The 23,618-nt window shown below is 49.2% G+C and overlaps 1 protein-coding gene across 1 annotated transcript in view; it reads right to left on the bottom strand.

The window, feature by feature from the left end:
* Window positions 1-23,618, bottom strand: part of EMC2 (ER membrane protein complex subunit 2) — a 111,230-nt gene that overhangs the window by 58,333 nt on the left and 29,279 nt on the right. The window contains exon 2 of the mRNA XM_063924505.1: window positions 23,513-23,560. Within this exon, the coding sequence (XP_063780575.1) occupies window positions 23,513-23,552 (40 nt within the window). The 5' untranslated portion in view covers window positions 23,553-23,560. The remainder of the gene's footprint in view (window positions 1-23,512; window positions 23,561-23,618) is intronic.

A 23,618-nucleotide genomic window follows, 5' to 3' on the forward strand; every position in this document is an offset into this window, starting at 1 on the left:
TGCAAAGAACACCAGCAAAGCAGTATGCGTTTAACACACCGCCCGTCGGGATCCCGGCTGCCTCAATACCAACGCTGGGATCCCGATGGGGAAACTACACCGCCGCCGGAAGACCGGCGAGGTAGGCGGTTCCCCCTCTATGGGTGTCACCAACACCCATAGAGGGAGAATAGAACCTGCGGTGAGCAAAGCTCGCCACCGAGCCCGCAGCGTGGCAAACACGCATGGGGCTTTGTTGCGCTCGCCCCCCTGCTGGCATTCTAGGACCCGGGATGCGGTTGTCGGTATACGGACATTCGCCATCCCGTGTGGCGGGATCACATAAGGATCCCATCAGAACCAGTCATGTAATTGATCATTTCACAATAGCAATTATGAATAACTATTATTATTAATGACCTCTTTCCTACCATGTTTTTGACATTGACATACTAATGCATTATCAATTATCTCTAACCTCATTTCCACACATGCCAATTACTGACTCCTCTCTTCCCCATAATCACCACTTCCTACTCCGTCCTTTAGGACTTCTCCCGCGCTGCTCCCAATCTCTGCAATACCCTCCCACACTCATGGCCCATACGGTGAGATTCGGGCTATGCCCGATTCTCACTATGCGACAGGGGCTAGGTCGGCACATAGTCAGTATCACAAGCACACTCATTATGTGCTTGCGATACTGACTATGGGGGTCATTCCGAGTTGATCGCTAGCTGTCGCTGTTCGCAGCGCAGCGATCAGGCTAAAAATCAGCATTTCTGCGCATACGTATGCTCCGCAATGCGCACGCGCAATGTACGGGTACAAAGCCCGTTGTGGTTGTGCACAGGTTCTAGCGAAGTTTTCAGTCGCAACTGACGGCCGCAAGAAGATGAAGATTGACAGGAAGGGGACGTTTCTGGGTGTCAACTGATCGTTTTCAGGGAGTGTTTGCAAAAACGCAGGCGTGACTGAAAAAACGCAGGCGTGGCTGGGCGGGTGTATGACGTCAAATCCGGACACGAGTAGGCTGAAGTGATTGCAAGCACTGAGTAGGTTCAGAGCTACTCAGAAACTGCACAAACTGTTTTTGCAGAGCTCGGCTGCACATGCGTTTGCACTTCTGCTAAGCTAAAATACACTCCCCAGTGGGCGGCGGCATAGCGTTTGCACGGCTGCTAAAACTAGCCAGCGAGCGATTAACTCGGAATGACCCTTCTATAGAGACAGTCAAAATTGACTTGCCTGCAGAGTCCATCTGGTCTTGCGATGCCGACCGCGCATCGGCATCGTATCGGGATCGCAAGGTGACTTTCACCTTATGATCTGCACTATTTTTTCTTACGATTTTGACTATATATTGCAGTAGTTCCCAAACGTGTCTGAAACACGGCAGCCCGGTCTATTAGCATTTCCTCCATGACACCCCTAGGCCAAAAGTTTCTTATCGAGAAACTCTGCAAAAAAGGTTAAATTAACTGTGCTTACCTGTCACCCTTAGGGCTAGTTGTGCCATGGTGGCAGGGTACAGTTTCTCTTTACCCACATATTTTATGATTGCCAGTCACCAGCACTGGTTTTGCCTATAACATTAACCAAAAATAATGTTATTTGCCACTGGACCTACCACTCGTGGCACCCTTGCAAGTGCCCTGCGGTACTCCAGTGTACCACAGCCTAACCCTCCCTTCCCCGTTGCCTAAACCTAACTCTAACCTCCCCCTCTAAGTGCCCAAACCTAACCCTCCCTTCCCCGTTGCCTAAACCTAACCCTTACGTCCCCCTCTAAGTGCCTAAACCTAACCCTAACCTCCCCAGTTCCTAACCATAACCTTCTCGTCCCTGCTCCCTAACACTAACCCCCCTTCTCCTAGCTAAACCTAACCTCACCCCCGCAGCAGGACGGTCCCGCTATAAGAACGATCGGGATGCTCGGCGTCGGAATGTAAACGCCAGCATTGTGGCGTCCTCCTTTGGGATCCCATCTGTCAGGAAGGTAACGGCTTCCCGTCTCAATAAGCACCAGTTCTAGGTAAGACCCTTGTAAGGTTGTCTGCTTGCATACATTGGATCTGGTTAGAGCAATTTCAATATATATATTTCTAGAACAGAGGATACCAGAAAAACAGATCTTCTTGTAAGTCTTGAAGGTTCACGTCAGGGTCAAGCTCAATCTAAAAAATTAAAATGCTTGCAAGATCGTACGAGAAGTAATTTTACTGACTTGTAAGGATGTGAAGTGCGGGTAATACTGAGGGAACCTTCCCAGGCAACAGTAGCAACCTCTGAGGCTCACAGGGTTCAGACATCAGCAAAGCCTGTCCTACATTTTCCCAAACATTATCTTCTCTGTGTCGCTGCTTCAGGGGACGCTTAATGTGGTAAGAAGATTCTTCAAGCAACTGACCAATAGCCTTCTTGTTTTCATGAATGAACGGACCAGTAGAGTGAAGTGCGAGACCGGGGTTTAACCTACACGTCAGGCCCGCCAGGAGTGCTTCCAATAACTTAAATGATCAGGCAAAAATAATTCACCCTGAGTATATTTAAGCAGTAAAGTGCGGGAGGGGATTACTGGGTTACCATAACGCTGATAGTTCTCACAAAATGGCCGACACAACTGCACGGTAAACCTTAGTTATCAATCCTTAACGAGCTTGCTTTCGATGTGGATGATTTTTGCAAATTAACTTAAACACAGTACTCAGGCCAGGGATTTCATCACTGACTGCAGACAGTACTTATGACTGTATTAAAAAGTTTTTCTAAAGCCATATATTCTTTCAAAAGTAAAGACTGTGGGGATGTTGGGTAAATGATGTTCCACGTAGAAAATTTAGTGCTCCCAGACTTCCTTCTGGACAGCTATTTAACCTGGCTCCGAGCTTGTTTTATCTGGTCATGAATATTCCACCTCGTTTGTGGAAAAAGAAAGGATCCTTTTTCTCTGCTCTTCTCAAAGGCTGAGGATCCTCTGCGAGGAGTAAAACTTTACCGGTTGCGATGTTCAGAGTGACAGCTTAATATAACTCACCTGTTACCAGAGAGCCGGGACATTCAACAGTGCACCAACAGATGTTCAAAGAAAGCCGTGTTCTGTCAGCTCCAGGCAATTAGTTTTATTTAGTGACTATCATTAATTTTTATTTACTATCCGCAATATGGAAGGCGGTCTACACCTTGGCCCTCATTCATAATGCGCATTTTAGGTGATGCGTCTCTTTTGCGGAGACTTACGGTGTTCTTTCTTCACCGAGACTGCCGGGAGGTGGCATGTAGACGCGACCTAAGTACAGGCGTTGTCAGCACAAAAGGAGTCTAAGATGGCCACCTAATAGGTGCATATGTCTCTCTTCGGAGGGAGTTGACTTGCAGGAAGTACGACCCTTGTGCAATTTGTGAGTTGACAATGACGATGACCGCTGCGGACTGCGTTTATTTAGCCAAAGTCTTCCAAGGCACAACAAATTTTGCAAATGTCAAATGCTGTGGCTGATCTATACCAGCAGGATTACAGTGTACTGATCACCCGTATTACAAAAAATAAAGGGGGAGATGAATTAAAGCTCGGATAGCTTTCTAGGTAAATTTTATGTTTGCAGACGGCATTCAACTCTAAATAATTTCCCTTATGTTTAAAAAGTAACAGTATAAATTTGTGGTTAATACAATACCTTCTTCAAACTTACAAAGTTGAAAATTGGGACACATCAGACCATGCCCCGGGTTCACCCCAGCCACACACTGTTATGATGACTTACTGCTACAATCCACACACCTTTCCCTGCCGACCGCAGCTCCTCACGTAGCAGGAAATATGGACTGCTGGCAGGTATGTCCTTAGTGTGCATGCTTCACCACAGTGTGGTCAGTACAAGGCTGGGGATTAGGTTATAACCCAGCCTCTCTCATCCTACAGCTCCCGGCCTGGGGCTGGCAGCGGGTGCCGGGGATAAGGCCAGATGCTATTTACCATTAAGTAAACACATAAATACTAAAGCAAATTAAAAATAAGATTTTAAACCTACCGGTAAATCTTTTTCTCGTAGTCCGTAGAGGATGCTGGGGACTCCGTAAGGACCATGGGGATAGACGGGCTCCGCAGGAGACATGGGCACTTTAAGAAAGAACTTTAGGTATGGGTGTGCACTGGCTCCTCCCTCTATGCCCCTCCTCCAGACCTCAGTTAGGGAAACTGTGCCCAGAGGAGACGGACAGTACGAGGAAAGGATTTTTGTTAATCCAAGGGCAAGATTCATACCAGCCCACACCATTCACACCGTATAACTTGTGATATACAAACCAGTTAACAGTATGAAACAAAACAGCATCAGTTCGAGACTGATGAAAACTGTAACATAACCCTTATGTAAGCAAAACTATATACAAGTCTTGCAGAAGTAGTCCGCACTTGGGACGGGCGCCCAGCATCCTCTACGGACTACGAGAAAAAGATTTACCGGTAGGTTTAAAATCTTATTTTCTCTTACGTCCTAAAGGATGCTGGGGACTCCGTAAGGACCATGGGGATTATACCAAAGCTCCCAAACGGGCGGGAGAGTGCGGATGACTCTGCAGCACCGATTGAGCAAACATGAGGTCCTCCTCAGCCAGGGTATCAAACTTATAGAACTTTGCAAAGGTGTTTGACCCCGACCAAGTAGCAGCTCGGCATAGTTGCAGTGCAGAGACCCCTCGGGCAGCCTGCCCAAGACGAGCCCACCTTCCTAGTGGAATGGGCTTTTACCGATTTTGTTAACGGCAATCCAGCCGTTGAATGAGCCTGCTGAATCGCGTCACAGATCCAGCGAGCAATAGACTGTTTTGAAGCAGGAGCGCCAACCTTTTTGGCTGCATACAAGACAAACATTGCTTCTGTTTTTCTAACTCTAGCCGTTCTGGCTATGTAAATCTTCAAAACCCTGACCACATCAAGGGACCCGGAATCCTCCAAGTCACGTGTAGTCACAGGCACCACAATAGGTTGGTTCATATGAAAAGATTAAATCACCTTAGGCAAGAATTGAGGACGGGTCCGCAATTCTGCTCTATCCATATGGAAAACCAGATAGGGCTTTTATGAGACAAAGCCGCCAATTCCGATATTCGCCTAGCCGAGGCCAAGGCTAACACATGATCACTTTCCACGTGAGATATTTTAATTCCACTGTTTCAAGTGGTTCAAACCAGTGCGACTTAAGGAAACTCAACACCATGTTAAGGTCCCAAGGCGCCACCGAAGGTACAAAGGAGGCTGAATATGCAGCCCTCCTTTCACAAAAGTCTGTACTTTTGGAAGAGAAGCTAATTTCTTCTGAAAGAAAAAGGATAGGGCCGAAATCTAAACCTCAATGTAGCCTAATTTTAGGCCCAAATTCACTCCAGTCTGTAGGAAGTGAAGAAAACGGCCCAGATGGAATTCTTCCGTAGGAGCATTACTGGCCTCACACCAAGCAACATACTTCCGCCATATACGGTGATAATGTTTAGCTGTCACGTCCTTCCTAGCCTTTATCAGAGTAGGAATGACCTCATCCGGAATGCCCTCTTCCGCTAGGGTCCGGCATTCAACCGCCATGCCGTCAAACGCAGCCGCGGTAAGTCTTTTAACAGACAGGGCCCCTGTTGTAACAGGTCCTGTCTTAGAGGAAGAGGTCACGGATCTTCTATGCGCATTTCCTGCAGATCCGGATACCAGGCCCTTCGCTGCCAATCTGGAACAATGAGAATTGTCTGTACTCCTCTTTTCCTTATTATTCTCAACACCTTGAGGATGAGAGGAAGAGGAGGAAACACATAGACCGACTGGAACACCCACGGTGTCACTAGAGCGTCCACTGCCACCGCCTGAGGGCTCTTGACCTGGCGCAACACTTCTGCAGTTTTTTGTTTTTAGACAGGACGCCATCATGTCTATCTGGGGCAGGCCCCATTGACTTGCAATCTGTGCGAAGACTTCCTGATGAAGTCCCCACTCTCCTGGATGTAGATCATGGTTGCTGAGGAAGTCTGCTTCCCAGTTGTCCACTCCCGGAATGAACACTGCTGACAGTGCGCCCACATGATTTTCCGCCCAGCGAAGAATCCTGGTGGCTTCCGCCCTTGCCATTCTGCTCCTTGTGCCGCCTTGGCGGTTTACATGAGCTACTGCGGTGATATTGTCTGACTGGATCAGAACTGGTAGGTCGCGAAGCAAAGTCTCCGCTTGACGAAGGGCGTTGTATATGGCCCTCAGTTCCAAGACGTTGATGTGAAGACAAGTTTCTTGACTTGACCAAAGACCTTGGAAGCTTCTTCCTTGTGTGACTGCTTCCCAACCTCGGAGGTTCGCGTCCGTGGTCACCAGGACCCAGTCCTGAATGCCGAATCTGCGACCCTCCAGAAAGTGAGCACTCTGCAGCCACTACAGGAGAGACAACCTGGCCCTGGGGGACAGGGCAATCAACCGATGAATCTGTAGATGTGACCCGGACCACTTGTCCAGTAGTTCCCATCGGAAAACCCTCTCCCTGACCAAGGTCATGAGTTCCTGGGCCTTTTCTATTGGAAGATAAACCCTTTTCTGGTCCATATCCAGAAATATGCCTAAGAAGGTCAAAGGAGTCGTAGGCACTAACTGTGACTTCGGGGTATTGAGAATACAGCCGCGTTGCTGTAGCACCTTCAGTGAAAGTGACACGCTGTTCAACAACTGCTCTTGTGATCTCGCCTTTATAAGGAGATCGTCCAAGTATGGGATAAATGTGACACCCTGCCTGCGCAGGAGCACCATCATTTCTGCCATTACCTTGGTAATGAAATTGGTAATGACAATCCTGTACCGCAAATCTCAGGTACGCCTGATGAGGTGGATATATGGGAACATGAAGGTGTGCATCCTTCATGTCCAGGGATACCATAAAATCCCCCCCTTCTAGGCTGGTGATGAGCGCTCTGAGGGATTCCATCTTGAACCTTTTTAAGTATAGGTTCAAGGATTTTAATTTTTTAAAATGAGTCTGACCGAACCGTCTGGTTTCGGGACTTGATTAATACCCCCTCCCCTTGTTGTAGCAGGGGAGCTTTTACCACCACCTGTTGAAGACACAATTTTTTAAATTGCATTTAAAACTATCTCCCTCTCTGGGGGAGAAGCTGGTAGGGCCGATTTGAAAAACCGGCGAGGGGGCAGCTCTTCGAATTCCAGCTTGTAACCCTGGAAGACAATTTCTATTGTCCCAGGATCCACCTGTGAGTGAACCCCGATGTGGTTGAAAAGTCGAAGACGTGCCCCCACTGGGGCGGACTCTCACAACGGAGCCCCAGCGTCATGCGGTGGATTTTGTAGAGGCCGGGGAGGACTTCTGCTCCTGGGAACTAGCTGTGGTTGGCAGCTTTTTCCCTCTACCCTTACCTCTGGCAAGACAGGACTATCCTCGTGCTCTCTTGTTTTAATTTGAGCGAAAAGACTGCATTTGATAATGTGGCGCTTTCTTAGGCTGTGAGGGAATAAAAGGCAAACATTTTTATTTACCTGCCGTGGAGACCAGGTCCGAGAGACCGTCCCCAAACCATTCCTCACCCTTATGAGGTAAAAACCTCCATATGCCTTTTTGAGTCGGCATCACCTGTCCATTGCCGGGTCCATAGGACTCGTCTAGCAGAAATGGACATAGCGTTGACTTTAGAACCCGGCAGGCCAATGTCTCTTTGAGCATCCCTCATATGTAAGACAGCATCTTTAATCTGACTAAGGGTTAACAAATTGGTATCCCTATCCAGGGTATCCAATTTTGTCGTTAAGGTATCAGTCCACTCTGCTATAGCGCTACAAACTCGAGCCGACGCTAACGCCGGTCTGAGTAAGGTACCAGAGTCTGTGTAAATGGACTTTAATGTAGCCTCCTGCTTGCGATCAGCAGGATCCCTTAGGGTATATCTTGGGGTGGCAGTGCTACCTTTTTTGGATAAGCGTGTCAACGCTTTATCTACCCATGGGGAGGATTCCCACCGTATCCTGTCCTTGATCGGGAAGGGATACGTCATAAGAATCCTTTTGGGAATCTGCAGTTTCTTGTCTGGAGATTCCCATTTTCCAATAACTCAATCAGCTCATTAGAAGGAGTAATTGTTACCTCAGGTTTCTTTTCCTTATACCTGTGTACCCACCTGTCAGGGACCGGGGGTTCCTCTGTGATATGCAAAACCTCCTTTATTTCAATAATCATATATTGAATACTTTTAGCTAATTTTGGCTATAATTTTGCATCATCGTAGTCGACACTAGAGTCAGAATCCGTGTCGGTATTAGTGTCTACTATTTTGGATAGTGGGCGCTTTTGAGACCCTGAGAGTCCCTGTGACATAGGGGCAGGCAGAGCCTGACTCTGTGCATCATTTCTGGACTCAGCTTTGTCCAACCTTTTGTGCAATAAATTTACATTAGCACTTAACACATTCCACATATCCACCCAGTCACGTGTCGGTGTTGCCGACGGAGAAACTATATTTATTTTGCTCCACCTCCTCACTAGGAAAGCCTTCTACCGCAGAATTGCCGACACACGCGTACAGACACACCACTCATTAAGGGAATCCTCTTATCTGGAGACAGTTCCCCCACAAGGCCCTTTGGAGAGACAGAGAGAGAGAGTATGCCAGCACACACCCAGCGCTAATGACCCAGGAAAAAACACAGTATGTTTATCCCAGATAGCGCTGTAATCATGTATTTGCGCCCAATTATGTGCCCCCCCCCCCCTTCTTTAAAACCCTCTTTCACTGTGGTAAGCAGGGGAGAGTCCGGGGAGCTTTCTCTCAGTTTGTGCTGTGGAGAAAATGGCACTGGTGAGTGCTGAGGGAGAAGCCCCGCCCCCTCAGCGGCGGGCTTCGGTCCCGCTCATATAATGAAAAAAACTGGCGGGGGCTCTTTATATATACAGTGCCTAGCTGTATATACTTCTTTTTGCCAGAAAATGAGGATATATTGCTTCCCAGGGCGCCCCCCCCTGCGCCCTGCACCCTTACAGTGACTGCCGTGTGTGAGGTGTGTGGGAGCAATGGCGCACAGCTTTACTGCTGTGCGTTACCTCAGTGAAGATCTGAAGTCTTCTGCCGCCTTTGAAGTCTTCTTTCTTCTCATACTCACCCGGCTTCTATCTTCCGACTCTGTGAGGAGGACGGCGGCACGGCTCCGGGACGAACTCCAGGGTGAGACCTGTGTTCCGACTCCCCCTGGAGCTAATGGTGTCCAGTAGCCTAAGAAGCAGGACCTTGCACTCAGAGAGTAGGGCTGCTTCTCTCCCCTCAGTCCCTCGATGCAGGGAGTCTGTTGCCAGCAGGCTCCCTGAAAATAAAAAAAATAAGAATTTACTTACCGATAATTCTATTTCTCGTAGTCCGTAGTGGATGCTGGGGACTCCGTAAGGACCATGGGGAATAGCGGCTCCGCAGGAGACTGGGCACATCTAAAGAAAGCTTTAGGATTAACTGGTGTGCACTGGCTCCTCCCCCTATGACCCTCCTCCAAGCCTCAGTTAGGATACTGTGCCCGGACGAGCGTACACAATAAGGAAGGATTTTGAATCCCGGGTAAGACTCATACCAGCCACACCAATCACACCGTATAACTTGTGATCTGAACCCAGTTAACAGTATGATAACAGAGGAGCCTCTGAAAAGATGGCTCCCAACAATAATAACCCAATTTTTGTAACAATAACTATGTACAAGTATTGCAGACAATCCGCACTTGGGATGGGCGCCCAGCATCCACTACGGACTATGAGAAATAGAATTATCGGTAAGTAAATTCTTATTTTCTCTAACGTCCTAAGTGGATGCTGGGGACTCCGTAAGGGCCATGGGGATTATACCAAAGCTCCCAAACGGGCGGGAGAGTGCGGATGACTCTGCAGCACCGAATGAGAGAACTCCAGGTCCTCCTCAGCCAGGGTATCAAATTTGTAGAATTTAGCAAACGTGTTTGCCCCTGACCAAGTAGCTGCTCGGCAAAGTTGTAAAGCCGAGACCCCTCGGGCAGCCGCCCAAGATGAGCCCACTTTCCTTGTGGAACGGGCTTTTACAGATTTTAGCTGTGGCAGGCCTGCCACAGAATGTGCAAGCTGAATTGTACTACAAATCCAACGAGCAATAGTCTGCTTAGAAGCAGGAGCACCCAGCATGTTGGGTGCATACAGGATAAACAGCGAGTCAGATTTCCTGACTCCAGCCGTCCTGGAAACATATTTTCAGGGCCCTGACAACATCCAGCAACTTGGATTCCTCCAAGTCCCTAGTAGCCGCAGGCACCAAATAGGTTGGTTCAGGTGAAAACGCTGGAACCATCTTAGGGAGAAACTGAGGACGAGTCCTCAATTCCGCCCTGTCCGAATGGAAAACCAGATAAGGGCTTTTACAGGATAAAGCCGCCAATTCTGACACGCGCCTGGCCCAGGCCAGGGCCAACAGCATGACCACTTTCCATGTGAGATATTTTAACTCCACAGATTTAAGTGGTTCAAACCAATGTGACTTTTGGAACCCAAACTACATTGAGATCCCAAATTGCCACTGGAGGCACAAAAGGAGGCTGTATATGCAGTACCCCTTTTACAAACGTCTAAACTTCAGGGACTGAAGCTAGTTCTTTTTTGGAAGAAAATTGACAGGGCCGAAATCTGAACCTTAATGGACCCCAATTTCAGGCCCATAGACACTCCTGTTTGCAGGAAATGTAGGAATCGACCCAGTTGAATTTCCTCCGTCGGGCCTTACTGGCCTCGCACTACGCAACATATTTTCGCCAATTGCGGTGATAATGTTTTTGCGGTTACATCCTTCCTGGCTTTTGATCAGGATAGGGATGACTTCATCCGGAATGCCTTTTTTCCTTCAGGATCCGGTGTTCAACCGCCATGCCGTCAAACGCAGCCGCGGTAAGTCTTGGAACAGACAGGGTCCTTGCTGGAGCAGGTCCCTTCTTAGAGGTAGAGGCCACGTATCCTCCGTGAGCCTCTCTTGAAGTTCCGGTTACCAAGTCCTTCTTGGCCAATCCGGAGCCACGAATATAGTGCTTTCTCCTCTCCATCTTATCAATTTCAGTACCTTGGGTATGAGAGGCAGAGGAGGGAACACATACACTGACTGGTACACCCACGGTGTTACCAGAGCGTCTACAACTATTGCCTGAGGGTCTCTTGACCTGGCGCAATACCTGTCGAGTTTTTTAATCATGTGGACGACTACTGGGTGAAGTCCCCACTCTCCCGGGTGGAGGTCGTGCTGAGGAAGTCTGCTTCCCAGTTGTCCACTCCCGGAATGAATACTGTTGACAGTGCTATCACATGATTTTCCGCCCAGCGAAGAATCCTTGCAGCTTCTGCCTTTGCCCTCCTGCTTCTTGTGCCACCCTGTCTGTTTACGTGGGTGACTGCCATGATGTTGTCCGACTGGATCAACACCGGCTGACCTTGAAGCAGAGGTCTCGCTAAGCTTAGAGCATTGTAAATGGCCCTTAGCTTCAGGATATTTATGTGAAGTGATGTATCCAGGCTTGACCCTAAGCCCTGGATATTCCTTCCCTGTGTGACTGCTCCCCAGCCTCGCAGGCTGGCATCCGTGGTCACCAGGACCCAGTCCTGAATGCCGAATCTGCGGCCCTCTAGAAGATGAGCACTCTGCAACCACCACAGGATGGATACCCTTGTCCTTGGTGACAGGGTTATCCGCTGATGCATCTGAAAATGCGACCCGGACCATTTGTCCAGTAGGTTCCACTGGAAAGTTCTTGCGTGGAATCTAACGAATGGGATTGCTTTGTAGGAAGCCACCATTTTTACCCAGAACCCTTGTGCATTGATGCACTGAGACTTGGTTCGGTTTTAGGAGGTTCCTGATTAGCTCGGATAACTCCCTGGCTTTCTCTTCCGGGAGAAACACCTTTTTTTTCTGGACTGTGTCCAGGATCATCCCTAGGAAACAGAAGACAAGTCGTCGGAACCAGCTGCGATTTTGGAATATTGAGAATCCAATCGTGCTGCCGCAACACTACCTGAGATAGTGCTACACCGACCTCCAACTGTTCCCTGGATCTTACCCTTATCAGGGAATCGTCCAAGTAAGGGATAACTAAAATTCCCTTCCTTCGAAGGGATATCATTTCGTCCATTACCTTGGTAAAGACCCGGGGTGCCGTGGACCATCCCTACGGCAGCGTCTGAACTGATAGTGACAGTTCTGTACCATAACCTGAGGTACCCTTGGTGAGAAGGGTAAATTTTGACATGAAGGTAAGCATCCTTGATGTCCCGAGACATTATGTAGTCCCCTTCTTCCAGGTTCGCAATCACTGCTCTGAGTGACTCAATCTTGAATTTGAACCTCTGTATGTAAGTGTTCAAAGATTTTAGATTTTAGATTTAGAATCGGTCTCACCGAGCCATCTGGCTTCGGTACCACAATAGTGTGGAATAATACCCCGTTCCCTGTTGCAGGAGGGGTACCTTGATTATCACCTGCTGGGAATACAGCTTGTGAATGGCTTCCAAAACTGCCTCCCTGTCAGAGGGAGACGTCGGTAAAGCCGACTTTTGGAAACGGCGAGGGGGAGACGTCTCGAATTCCAATATGTACCCCTGGGATATTACCTGAAGGATCCAGGGGTCTACTTGCGAGTGAGCCCACTGCGCACTGAAATTCATTGAGAACGGGCCCCCACCGTGCCTGAGCTTGTAAAGCCCTAGCGTCATACTGAGGGCTTGGCAGAGGCGGGAAAGGGTTTCTGTTCCTGGGAACTGGCTGATCTCTGCAGCCTTTTTCCTCTCCCTCTGTCACGAGCAGAAAAGAGGAACCTTTTGTCTGCTTGCCAACAAAGGACTGCGCCTGATAATACGGCGTCTTATTTTGAGAGGCGACCTGGGGTACAAACGTGGATTTCCCAGCTGTTGCCGTGGCCACCCTTTCAAAGGCAATACTTCCAAATGCCGTTTGGAATCCGCATCACCTGACCATTTTACTGGTAGAATTGGACAACGCACTTATACTTGATGCCAGTCGGCAATTATTCCGCTGTGCATCATGCATATATAGAAATGCATCTTTTAAATGCTCTATAGGCAATATTTCCAGTCAGGGAATCCGACCATGCCAACCCAGCACTGCACCTCCAGGCTGAGGCGATAGCTGGTCGCAGTATAACACCAGTATGTGTGTAAATACCTTTTTGGATACCCTCCTGCTTTCTATCAGCAGGATCCTTAAGGGCGGCCATCTCATGAGAGGGTAGAGCCCTTGTTCTTACAAGCGTGTGAGCGCCTTATCCCCCCTAGGGGGTGTTTCCCAACGCACCCTAACCTCTGGCGGGAAAGGGTATGCAGCCAATACTTTTTTAAGAAATTATCAATTGTTATCGGGGGGAAACCCACGCATCATCGCACACCTCATTTTATTTCTCAGATTCAGGAAAACTACAGGTAGTTTTTCCCTCACCGAACATAATACCCCTTTTTGGTGGTACTCGTATTATCAGAAATGTATAAAAACATTTTTCCATTGACTCAATCATGTAACGTGTGGCCCTACTGGAAATCACGGTTGTCTCTTCACCGTCGACACAGGAGTCAGTATCCGTGTCGGCGTCTGTATCTGCCATCTGAGGTAACGGCCGCTTTAGGGCCCCTGACGGCCTATGAGACGTCTGGACAGGCACAAGCTGAGTAGCCGGCTGTCTCATGTCAACCACTGTTTTTTTTATATAGAGCTGACACTGTCACGTAATTTTCAACAGTACATCCACTCAGGTGTCGACCCCCTAGGGGGTGACATCACTGTTACAGACACTCTGCTCCATCTCCACATCATTTTTCTCCTCATACATGTCGACACAAACGTACCGACACACAGCACACGCACAGGGAATGCTCTGATAGAGGACAGGACCCCACTAGCCCTTTGGGGAGACAGAGGGAGAGTATGCCAGCACACACCAGAGCGCTATATATATACAGGGATAACCTTATATAAGTGTTTTTCCCCTTATAGCTGCTGTATGTTTTAATACTGCGCCTAATTAGTGCCCCCCTCTCTTTTTTTAACCCTTTCTGTAGTGTAGTGACTGCAGGGAAGAGCCAGGGAGCTTCCCTCCAACTGAGCTGTGAGGGAAAATGGCGCCAGTGTGCTGAGGAGATAGGCTCCGCCCCCTTTTCGGCGGCCTTATCTCCCGGTTTTTTGTATATTCTGGCAGGGGTTAAATGCATCTATATAGCCCAGGAGCTATATGTGATGTATTTTTTGCCATGTAAGGTATTTCTGTCATGTTTTATTGCGTCTCAGGGCGCCCCCCCCAGCGCCCTGCACCCTCAGTGACCGGAGTATGAAGTGTGCTGAGAGCAATGGCGCACAGCTGCAGTGCTGTGCGCTACCTTATTGAAGACGGGAACGTCTTCTGCCGCCAATTTTTCCGGACCTCTTCGCTCTTCTGGCTCTGTAAGGGGGCCGGCGGCGCGGCTCCGGGACCCATCCAGGCTGGACCTGTGATCGTCCCTCTGGAGCTAATGTCCAGTAGCCAAGAAGCCCAATCCACTCTGCACGCAGGTGAGTTCGCTTCTTCTCCCCTTAGTCCCTCGATGCAGTGAGCCTGTTGCCAGCAGGTCTCACTGAAAATAACAAACCTAAACTAAAACTTTCACTAAGAAGCTCAGGAGAGCCCCTAGTGTGCACCCTTCTCGTCGGGCACAGAAATCTAACTGAGGCTTGGAGGAGGGTCATAGGGGGAGGAGCCAGTGCACACCAGTTAATCCTAAAGCTTTCTTTAGATGTGCCCAGTCTCCTGCGGAGCCGCTATTCCCCATGGTCCTTACGGAGTCCCCAGCATCCACTTAGGACGTTAGAGAAACTAACAAATATACTTTCTTATCAGGAAACTCAGGAGAGCTCCCTGTAATGCACCCAGTCTCCTCTGGGCACAGTAGTAAACTGAGGTCTGGAGGAGGGGCATAGAGGGAGGAGCCAGTGCACACCCATACCTAAAGTTCTTTCTTAAAGTGCCCATGTCTCCTGTGGAGCCCGTCTATCCCCATGGTCCTTACGGAGTCCCCAGCATCCTCTAGGACGTAAGAGAAAAACCAATATAACATTTGCTAACCAACCACACCTGTGAACAAGTTACAGTAGCTGGCAAAATCTGCCCACACACGGAAAAACCAGGCTCCGTTCCAATAGGTAGATCTGGCACACGATGAAAATAGTGGATGTGGCCACTTAACGAGTTGAACCGATATTCATCTAAAATAATCTCAAAATATCTAATGCCTTGGAGAGGACACCAGACCATTCATGAGAAACCCTCTTTTGGCCTCTCTCGGATAGCCACCCAGTTTCACTCTTCGCCTATGTGACTATGCTCCTCCTCACTTCCTTCCTCTCCACCCACTCCAACACAGCTATGTGTCCTCTCACTCCATCAAATCTGCCCTCACTCAGGTCACCTATAACCTCCTCATGGCCAAAACCAAACACCATTTCTTTATTCCTGTAGTTCTCTTCATCTCCATAGCAAGCTACAATGCTGACCACCCATTCTCCACCTGCAATCTACCCCATCGTCAGGCTCTGTAACTCAGCTCACCCGATTCACCTCCTACTCGTCCATCCGTTCTCTCTCTGTCTGCACACCCACTTCCCCTTCCTGCGAGGGGCACTCCGGTATCTGTCCACGGCTCTTCCAATGTATAGACGGACAATGGGGGTTATACAGACCGGTTCGCATGCAGCGGTTCTTCGCTGCGGTGCGAACGGGTCAGAAACGCGCATGCGCGGCGGACGCATTGCACACACGCATCGTTGCCCGACGACGATCATCACCGGGCAACGATGCCGCCAGCGACAAATGTTATCGCAGGAAGATGGACAGGCGGGAGGCGTTCCGGGGCGGATACTCACCGTTTCCAGACGTTTTTGGGGAGTGGTAAGAAAAACGCAGGCGTGTCCAGCCGAACGGAGGGCGGATGTCTGACGTCAGGACCGGGACCTTCATCGCTGGAGCTATCGCACAGGGTAAGTAACTCTTATCCTGGTCTTGTTTTGCAGGAAACTTTGAAGCATAGCAGTACTGCACAAGCGTTCGCAGCCCTGCTATGCTAAAATACACCCCCCCCCCCCCCCCCCCCCCATAGGCGGAGATTAGTTGATCACACCAGCAGCAAAAAGTTGCTATGTGCGATCAACTCGGAATGAGGGCCAATGTCTAGGAGAGGTGGATTTAGAGGTGAAGGCGCACCTAGGCACAACAGCAGGTCCCCACCACTTGTCTAATTTTATTATCATTGGTTGGTTATAAGCTCTTATTTGATGACAGCCAATTTAATACAATAATAAAAAAAGTCACTATGACTTTCTTTATTTTTTATTGCTGTATGTATACATATTTACTAAGTGGGACAGCTTTCAGGGGCAGTCTGTGCATGTCCTAACCATTTACACTCCATTTAGGATGGCATATGGGACAGTACAGTGAAAATACTTTGCAGTTACTGGTACTTTTCAGGCTGGCGTTACCAACAAAAGCATCCAAGTGCCATCCCCAACATGTGCCTCACGTGCCCAATAGGAAATTCGCCACTGTGTCTAGGTCGACCCCATATGGTCGACATGCATTAGGTCGACACTGACAAAAGGTACACACTGGAAAAGGATGACAGGTACAAATGGTCGACACACTTATTGTCAACACACCTTTTGAAGGTTTCTTTTGCCTTTTTTACACCTTTTTCATTCTTTACCTTCCATGTGGACTACGATTGGGAATAGTAACCTTGCCCGCAGCATGCGAGTCATACACTAATTGCGGTTCCGCTCCGATGATGAAAACGACAAAAAAGAAAAAAAAATACTGTGTTGACCTTTCTTGTGTTGAACATATCCTGTGTCGACTTTTTGTACCGGTTTTCTTGATGTTGACCTTTTGTCAGTGTCAGCCATATGGGGTCGCAACTAATGACTGTCGACCTAGACATTGGAGATAGTCTATTCCACACCCGTCCATGGCCCCTTCTCTCATCCTCCTACACCTCTTCTCTCGATACCACCTCTATGCTGATTATACCCTAATTTATCCCAGGTCACCATTTTTACCCTTCTGCGCTCTCCTATGTCGCCTTGTGTCTGTCAATATCTACTCCTGGGTGTCAATCCAAAAAACTCAGTATTTCCAAAGGGAAGCAATGTCTGCAAATTATGGCATAGGGAAGGAGGGTCCGCACACCGTGGAATAGAGAAGGAGGGTCCGCGTGCTGCAGGATAGGGAAGGAGGGCCCGTGCGCCGCGGGATAGGGAAGGATGGTCCGTGCGCCGCGGGATAGGGAAGGATCCGACAGGTCAGTATTCAATGAGCAGAAAAAATAAGAATTTACTCACCGGTAATTCTATTTCTCGTAGTCCGTAGTGGATGCTGGGAACTCCGTAAGGACCATGGGGAATAGCGGGCTCCGAAGGAGACTGGGCACATCTAAGAAAGAACTACCTGGTGTGCACTGGCTCCTCCCTCTATGCCCCTCCTCCAGACCTCAGTTAGGAAACTGTGCCCGGAAGAGCTGACACAATAAGGAAAGGATTTGGAATCCCGGTTAAGACTCATACCAGCCACACCAATCACACCGTACAACTCGTGATACTATACCCAGTTAACAACAGTATGAATAACAACTGAGCCTCTCAACAGATGGCTCCAAACAATAACCCTTTAGTTAAGCAATAACTATATACAAGTATTGCAGACAATCCGCACTTGGGACGGGCGCCCAGCATCCACTACGGACTACGAGAAATAGAATTACCGGTGAGTAAATTCTTATTTTCTCTGACGTCCTAGTGGATGCTGGGAACTCCGTAAGGACCATGGGGATTATACCAAAGCTCCCAAACGGGCGGGAGTGTGGGGATGACTCTGCAGCACCGAATGAGCGAACTCTAGGTCCTCTTCAGCCAGGGTATCAAACTTGTAGAATTTTGCAAATGTGTTTGAACCCGACCAAGTAGCAGCTCGGCAAAGTTGTAAAGCCGAGACCCCTCGGGCAGCCGCCCAAGAAGAGCCCACCTTCCTCGTGGAATGGGCTTTCACTGATTTAGGATGTGGCAGTCCAGCCGCAGAATGTGCAAGCTGAATCGTGCTACAAATCCAGCGAGCAATAGTCTGCTTTGAAGCAGGAGCACCCAGCTTGTTGGGTGCATACAGGATAAATAGCGAGTCAGTCTTCCTGACTCTAGCCGTCCTGGAAACATAGATTTTCAGGGCCCTGACTACGTCCAGCAACTTGGAATCCTCCAAGTCCCGAGTAGCCGCAGGCACCACAATAGGTTGGTTCAAATGAAAAGCTGATACCACCTTAGGAAGGAATTGGGAACGAGTCCTCAATTCCGCCCTATCCATATGAAAAATCAGATAAGGGCTTTTACATGACAAAGCCGCCAATTCTGACACACGCCTGGCCGAAGCCAAAGCCAACAGCATGACCACTTTCCACGTGAGATATTTTAGCTCCACGGTTTTAAGTGGCTCAAACCAATGCGACTTTAGGAAATCCAACACTACGTTGAGATCCCAAGGTGCCACTGGAGGCACAAAAGGGGGCTGAATATGCAGCACTCCCTTAACAAAAGTCTGAACTCCAGGCAGTGAAGCCAGTTCTTTTTGGAAGAAAATTGACAGAGCCGAAATCTGGACCTTAATGGAACCCAATTTGAGGCCCATAGTCACCCCTGACTGTAGGAAGTGCAGAAATCGACCCAGCTGAAATTCCTCCGTTGGGGCCTTCCTGGCCTCACACCACGCAACATATTTCCGCCATATGCGGTGATAATGTTTTGCGGTCACATCCTTCCTAGCCTTTAATCAGCGTAGGGATGACTTCCTCCGGAATGCCCTTTTCCTTCAGGATCGGGTGTTCAAACGCCATGCCGTCAAACGCAGTCGCGGTAAGTCTTGAAACAGACAGGGCCCCTGCTGCAGCAGGTCCTGTCTGAGCGGCAGAAGCCATGGGTCCTCTGAGATCTTTTCTTGAAGTTCTGGGTACCAAGCTCTTCTTGGCCAATCCGGAACAATGAGTATAGTTCTTACTCCTCTTCTTATTATTATCCTCAGTACCTTGGGTATGAGAAGAAGAGGAGGGAACACATAAACCGACTGGTACACCCACGGTGTCACTAGAGCGTCCACAGCTATCGCCTGAGGGTCACTTGACCTGGCGCAATATCTTTTTAGCTTTTTGTTGAGGCGGGACGCCATCATGTCCACCTGTGGCCTTTCCCAACGGTTTACAATCATTTTGAAGACTTCTGGATGAAGTCCCCACTCTCCCGGGTGGAGGTCGTGTCTGCTGAGGAAGTCTGCTTCCCAGTTGTCCACTCCCGGAATGAACACTGCTGACAGTGCTAACACGTGATTTTCCGCCCATCGGAGAATCCTTGTGGCTTCTGCCATCGCCATCCTGCTTCTTGTGCCGCCCTGTCGGTTTACATGGGCGACCGCCGTGATATTGTCTGACTGGATCAGCACCGGCTGGTTTTGAAGCAGGGGTCTTGCCTGACTTAGGGCATTGTAAATGGCCCTTAGTTCCAGAATATTTATGTGTAGGGAAGTCTCTTGGCTTGACCATAGTCCTTGGAAGTTTTTTCCCTGTGTGACTGCCCCCTAGCCTCGAAAGCTGGCATCCGTGGTCACCAGGACCCAGTCCTGTATGCCGTATCTGCGGCCCTCTAGAAGATGAGCACTCTGCAGCCACCACAGCAGAGACACCCTGGTCCTTGGAGACAGGGTTATCAGCCGATGCATCTGAAGATGCGATCCGGACCACTTGTCCAACAGATCCCACTGAAAGATCCTTGCATGGAACCTGCCGAATGGAATTGCTTCGTAAGAAGCTACCATCTTTCCCAGGACTCGCGTACAGTGATGCACCGACACCTGTCTCGGTTTTAGGAGGTCTCTGACTAGAGATGACAGCTCCTTGGCTTTCTCCTCCGGGAGAAACACTTTTTTCTGGTCTGTGTCCAGAACCATTCCCAGGAACAGCAGACGTGTCGTAGGAACCAGCTGTGACTTTGGAATATTCAGAATCCAGCCGTGCTGTTGCAGCACCTTCCGAGATAGTGCTACTCAGACCAACAACTGCTCCCTGGAGCTCGCCTTTATAAGGAGATTGTCCAAGTACGGGATAATTAAAACTCCCTTTTTCCGAAGGAATATCATCATTTCGGCCATTACCTTGGTAAATACCGTCGGTGCCTTAGACAGACCAAACGGCAACGTCTGGAATTGGTAATGACAGTCCTGTACCACAAATCTGAGGTACTCCTGGTGAGGAGGGTAAATGGGGACATGCAGGTAAGCATCCTTGATGTCCAGTGATACCATGTAATCCCCTTCGTCCAGGCTTGCAATAACCGCCCTGAGCGATTCCATCTTGAACTTGAACCTTCTTATATATGTGTTCAAGGATTTCAAATTAGAAATGGGTCTCACCGAACCGTTCGGTTTCGGTACCACAAACATTGTGAAATAGTAACCTCGTCCTTGTTGAAGGAGGGGTACCTTGATTATCACCTGCTGAGAATACAGCTTGTGAATCGCCTCCAGCACTGCCTCCCTGTCTGGGGGAGCTGTTGGCAAGGCAGATTTGAGAAAACGGTGAGGGGGAGACGTCTCGAATTCCAGCTTGTACCCCTGAGATACCACTTGTAGAATCCAGGGATCCACCCGTGAGCGAGCCCACTGGTCGCTGAAGTTCTTGACACGGGCCCCCACCGTACCTGGCTCCGCCTGTGGAGCCCCAGCATCATGTGGTGGACTTAGAGGAAGCGGGGGAGGACTTTTGTTCCTGGGAACTGCTGTATGCTGCAGCTTTTTCCCTCTACCTCTGCCTCTGGGCAGAAAGGACGCGCCTTTAACCCGCTTGCCTTTCTGGGGCCGAAAGGACTGTACCTGATAATACGGTGCTTTCTTTGGCTGTGAGGGAACATGGGGTAAAAATGTTGACTTCCCAGCTGTTGCTGTTGAAACTAGGTCCGAGAGACCATCCCCAAACAACTCCTCACCTTTATAAGGCAAAACTTCCATGTGCCTTTTAGAATCCGCATCACCTGTCCACTGCCGAGTCCACAATACTCTCCTGGCAGAAATGGACATTGCATTTAGTCTAGATGCCAGCCGGCAAATATCCCTCTGTGCATCTCTCATGTATAAGACTGCGTCTTTAATATGCTCTATGGTTAGCAATATAGTGTCCCTGTCTAGGGTGTCAATATTTTCAGACAGGGAATCTGACCACGCAGCTGCAGCACTGCACATCCATGCTGAAGCAATAGCTGGTCTCAGTATAATACCTGAGTGTGTATATACAGACTTCAGGATAGCCTCCTGCTTCCTATCAGCAGGCTCCTTTAGGGCGGCCGTGTCCGGAGACGGTAGTGCCACCTTCTTTGACAGACGTGTGAGCGCTTTATCCACCCTAGGGGATGTCTCCCAACGTAACCTGTCCTCTGGCGGGAAAGGGTACGCCATTAGTAACTTTTTAGAAACTACCAGTTTCTTATCGGGGGAAGCCCACGCTTCTTCACACACTTCATTTAACTCATCAAATGGGGGAAAAACCACTGGTAGCTTTTTCTCCCCAAACATAATACCCTTTTTTGTGGTACCTGGGGTAATATCAGAAATGTGCAACACATTTTTCATTGCCGTAATCATGTAACGGGAGGCTCTATTGGAATGTACACTAGTCTCCTCGTTGTCGACACTGGAGTCAGTATCCGTGTCGACATCTGTGTCTGCCATCTGAGGTAGCGGGCGCTTTAGAGCCCCTGATGGCTTTTGAGACGCCTGGGCAGGCACGGGCTGAGAAGCCGGCTGTCCCACATCTGCTATGTCGTCAAACCTTTTACGTAAGGAGTTGACACTGTCGCGTAATTCCTTCCACATATCCATCCATTCAGGTGTCGACCCCGCAGGGGGTGACATCACATTTATCGGCACCTGCTCCGCCTCCACATAAGCCTCCTTATCAAACATGTCAACACAGCCGTATCGACACACCGCACACACACAGGGAATGCTCTGACTGAGGACAGGACCCCACAAAGTCCTTTGGGGAGACAGAGAGAGAGTATGCCAGCACACACCAGAGCGCTATATAATGCAGGGATTCACACTACACACAGTGATTTTTCCCCTATAGCTGCTATAAATATACAGTTTGCGCCTAAATTTAGTGTCCCCCCTCTCTTTTTTACCCTGGAAACTGCAGGGGAGAGCCTGGGGAGCGTCCTTCTAGCGGAGCTGTGAGAGGAAATGGCGCCAGTGAGCTGAGGGAGATAGCCCCGCCGCCTTCTCGGCGGACTTCTCCCGCTTTTTTAAGGATATTTTTGGCAGGGGATTTTACACATATATAGTCTTACTGACTATATTATGTGTTTTATGCCAATATAAGGTACTCTTATTGCAGCCCAGGGCGCCCCCCCCCCCCCAGCGCCCTGCACCCATAAGTGACCGGAGTGTGTGGTGTGCATGGGGAGCAATGGCGCACAGCTGCAGTGCTGTGCGCTACCTTAATGAATACCGGAGTCTTCAGCCGCCGATTTCCTGGACGTTCTTCTTGCTTCTGGCTCTGTAAGGGGGACGGCGGCGCGGCTCCGGGACCGGACGACCGAGGCTGGGCCTGTGTTCGATCCCTCTGGAGCTAATGGTGTCCAGTAGCCTAGAAGCCCAAGCTAGCTGCAAGCAGGTAGGTTCGCTTCTCTCCCCTAAGTCCCTCGTAGCAGCGAGTCTGTTGCCAGCAGATCTCACTGAAAATAAAAAACCTAAATATATACTTTCTTTTCTAGGAGCTCAGGAGAGCCCCTAGTGTGCAACCAGCTCGGCCGGGCACAGAATTCTAACTGAGGTCTGGAGGAGGGGCATAGAGGGAGGAGCCAGTGCACACCGGGTAGTCCTAATTCTCTTAGATGTGCCCAGTCTCCTTCGGAGCCCGCTATTCCCCATGGTCCTTACGGAGATCCCAGCATCCACTAGGACGCCAGAGAAATCAGACTGTTGGATTTGGCTGTTCACGACAACGGTCACAAGTACCTGGGGAGGCAGACACCGCTTATATCACGTGCTGTCACGTCCGGCGGGCGGCTGCTGCTGTTTCCCGTCATTGACCCGCTCCTCTCCTAACATGGTCCCCGTCCCCCGTCTCATCTCCACGATTCCGACAAGGCCATAGGTCGGAACAGTTTCTGCCCTAAAAAAGTTGGAAACCGCCGTCTTTCCGACAAGACGGCAGTTTCCGACTACAATTGAATACCCCCCTTTGTGTTTTAATCAAAAATGTATACCAGCAGATGCGAATGCAGTTTACATTTTTATTGCTATTCTGTCACCTTTATTTCCTTTTGACGTATAAAGGAAACAACAAAGACAATTTGCTGGTATGCCAGGTTCCATATATGCCACCAAATGTATAAACACTACAAGTGCCTCATTCAGGCTGGGGTATATTACACTGCAAATGTGGCTTACCTTCCCAGGTCACATCGTACATATCGGAAACCTTGGCCATTTTATTCTCTGTAAGACATAAAATACATATATATTTAGTCATATTGCATAAGGGGGTCTGGACGGG

Source organism: Pseudophryne corroboree, chromosome 5 (genome assembly GCF_028390025.1).
Source record: "Pseudophryne corroboree isolate aPseCor3 chromosome 5, aPseCor3.hap2, whole genome shotgun sequence".
Classification (NCBI taxonomy): domain Eukaryota; kingdom Metazoa; phylum Chordata; class Amphibia; order Anura; family Myobatrachidae; genus Pseudophryne; species Pseudophryne corroboree.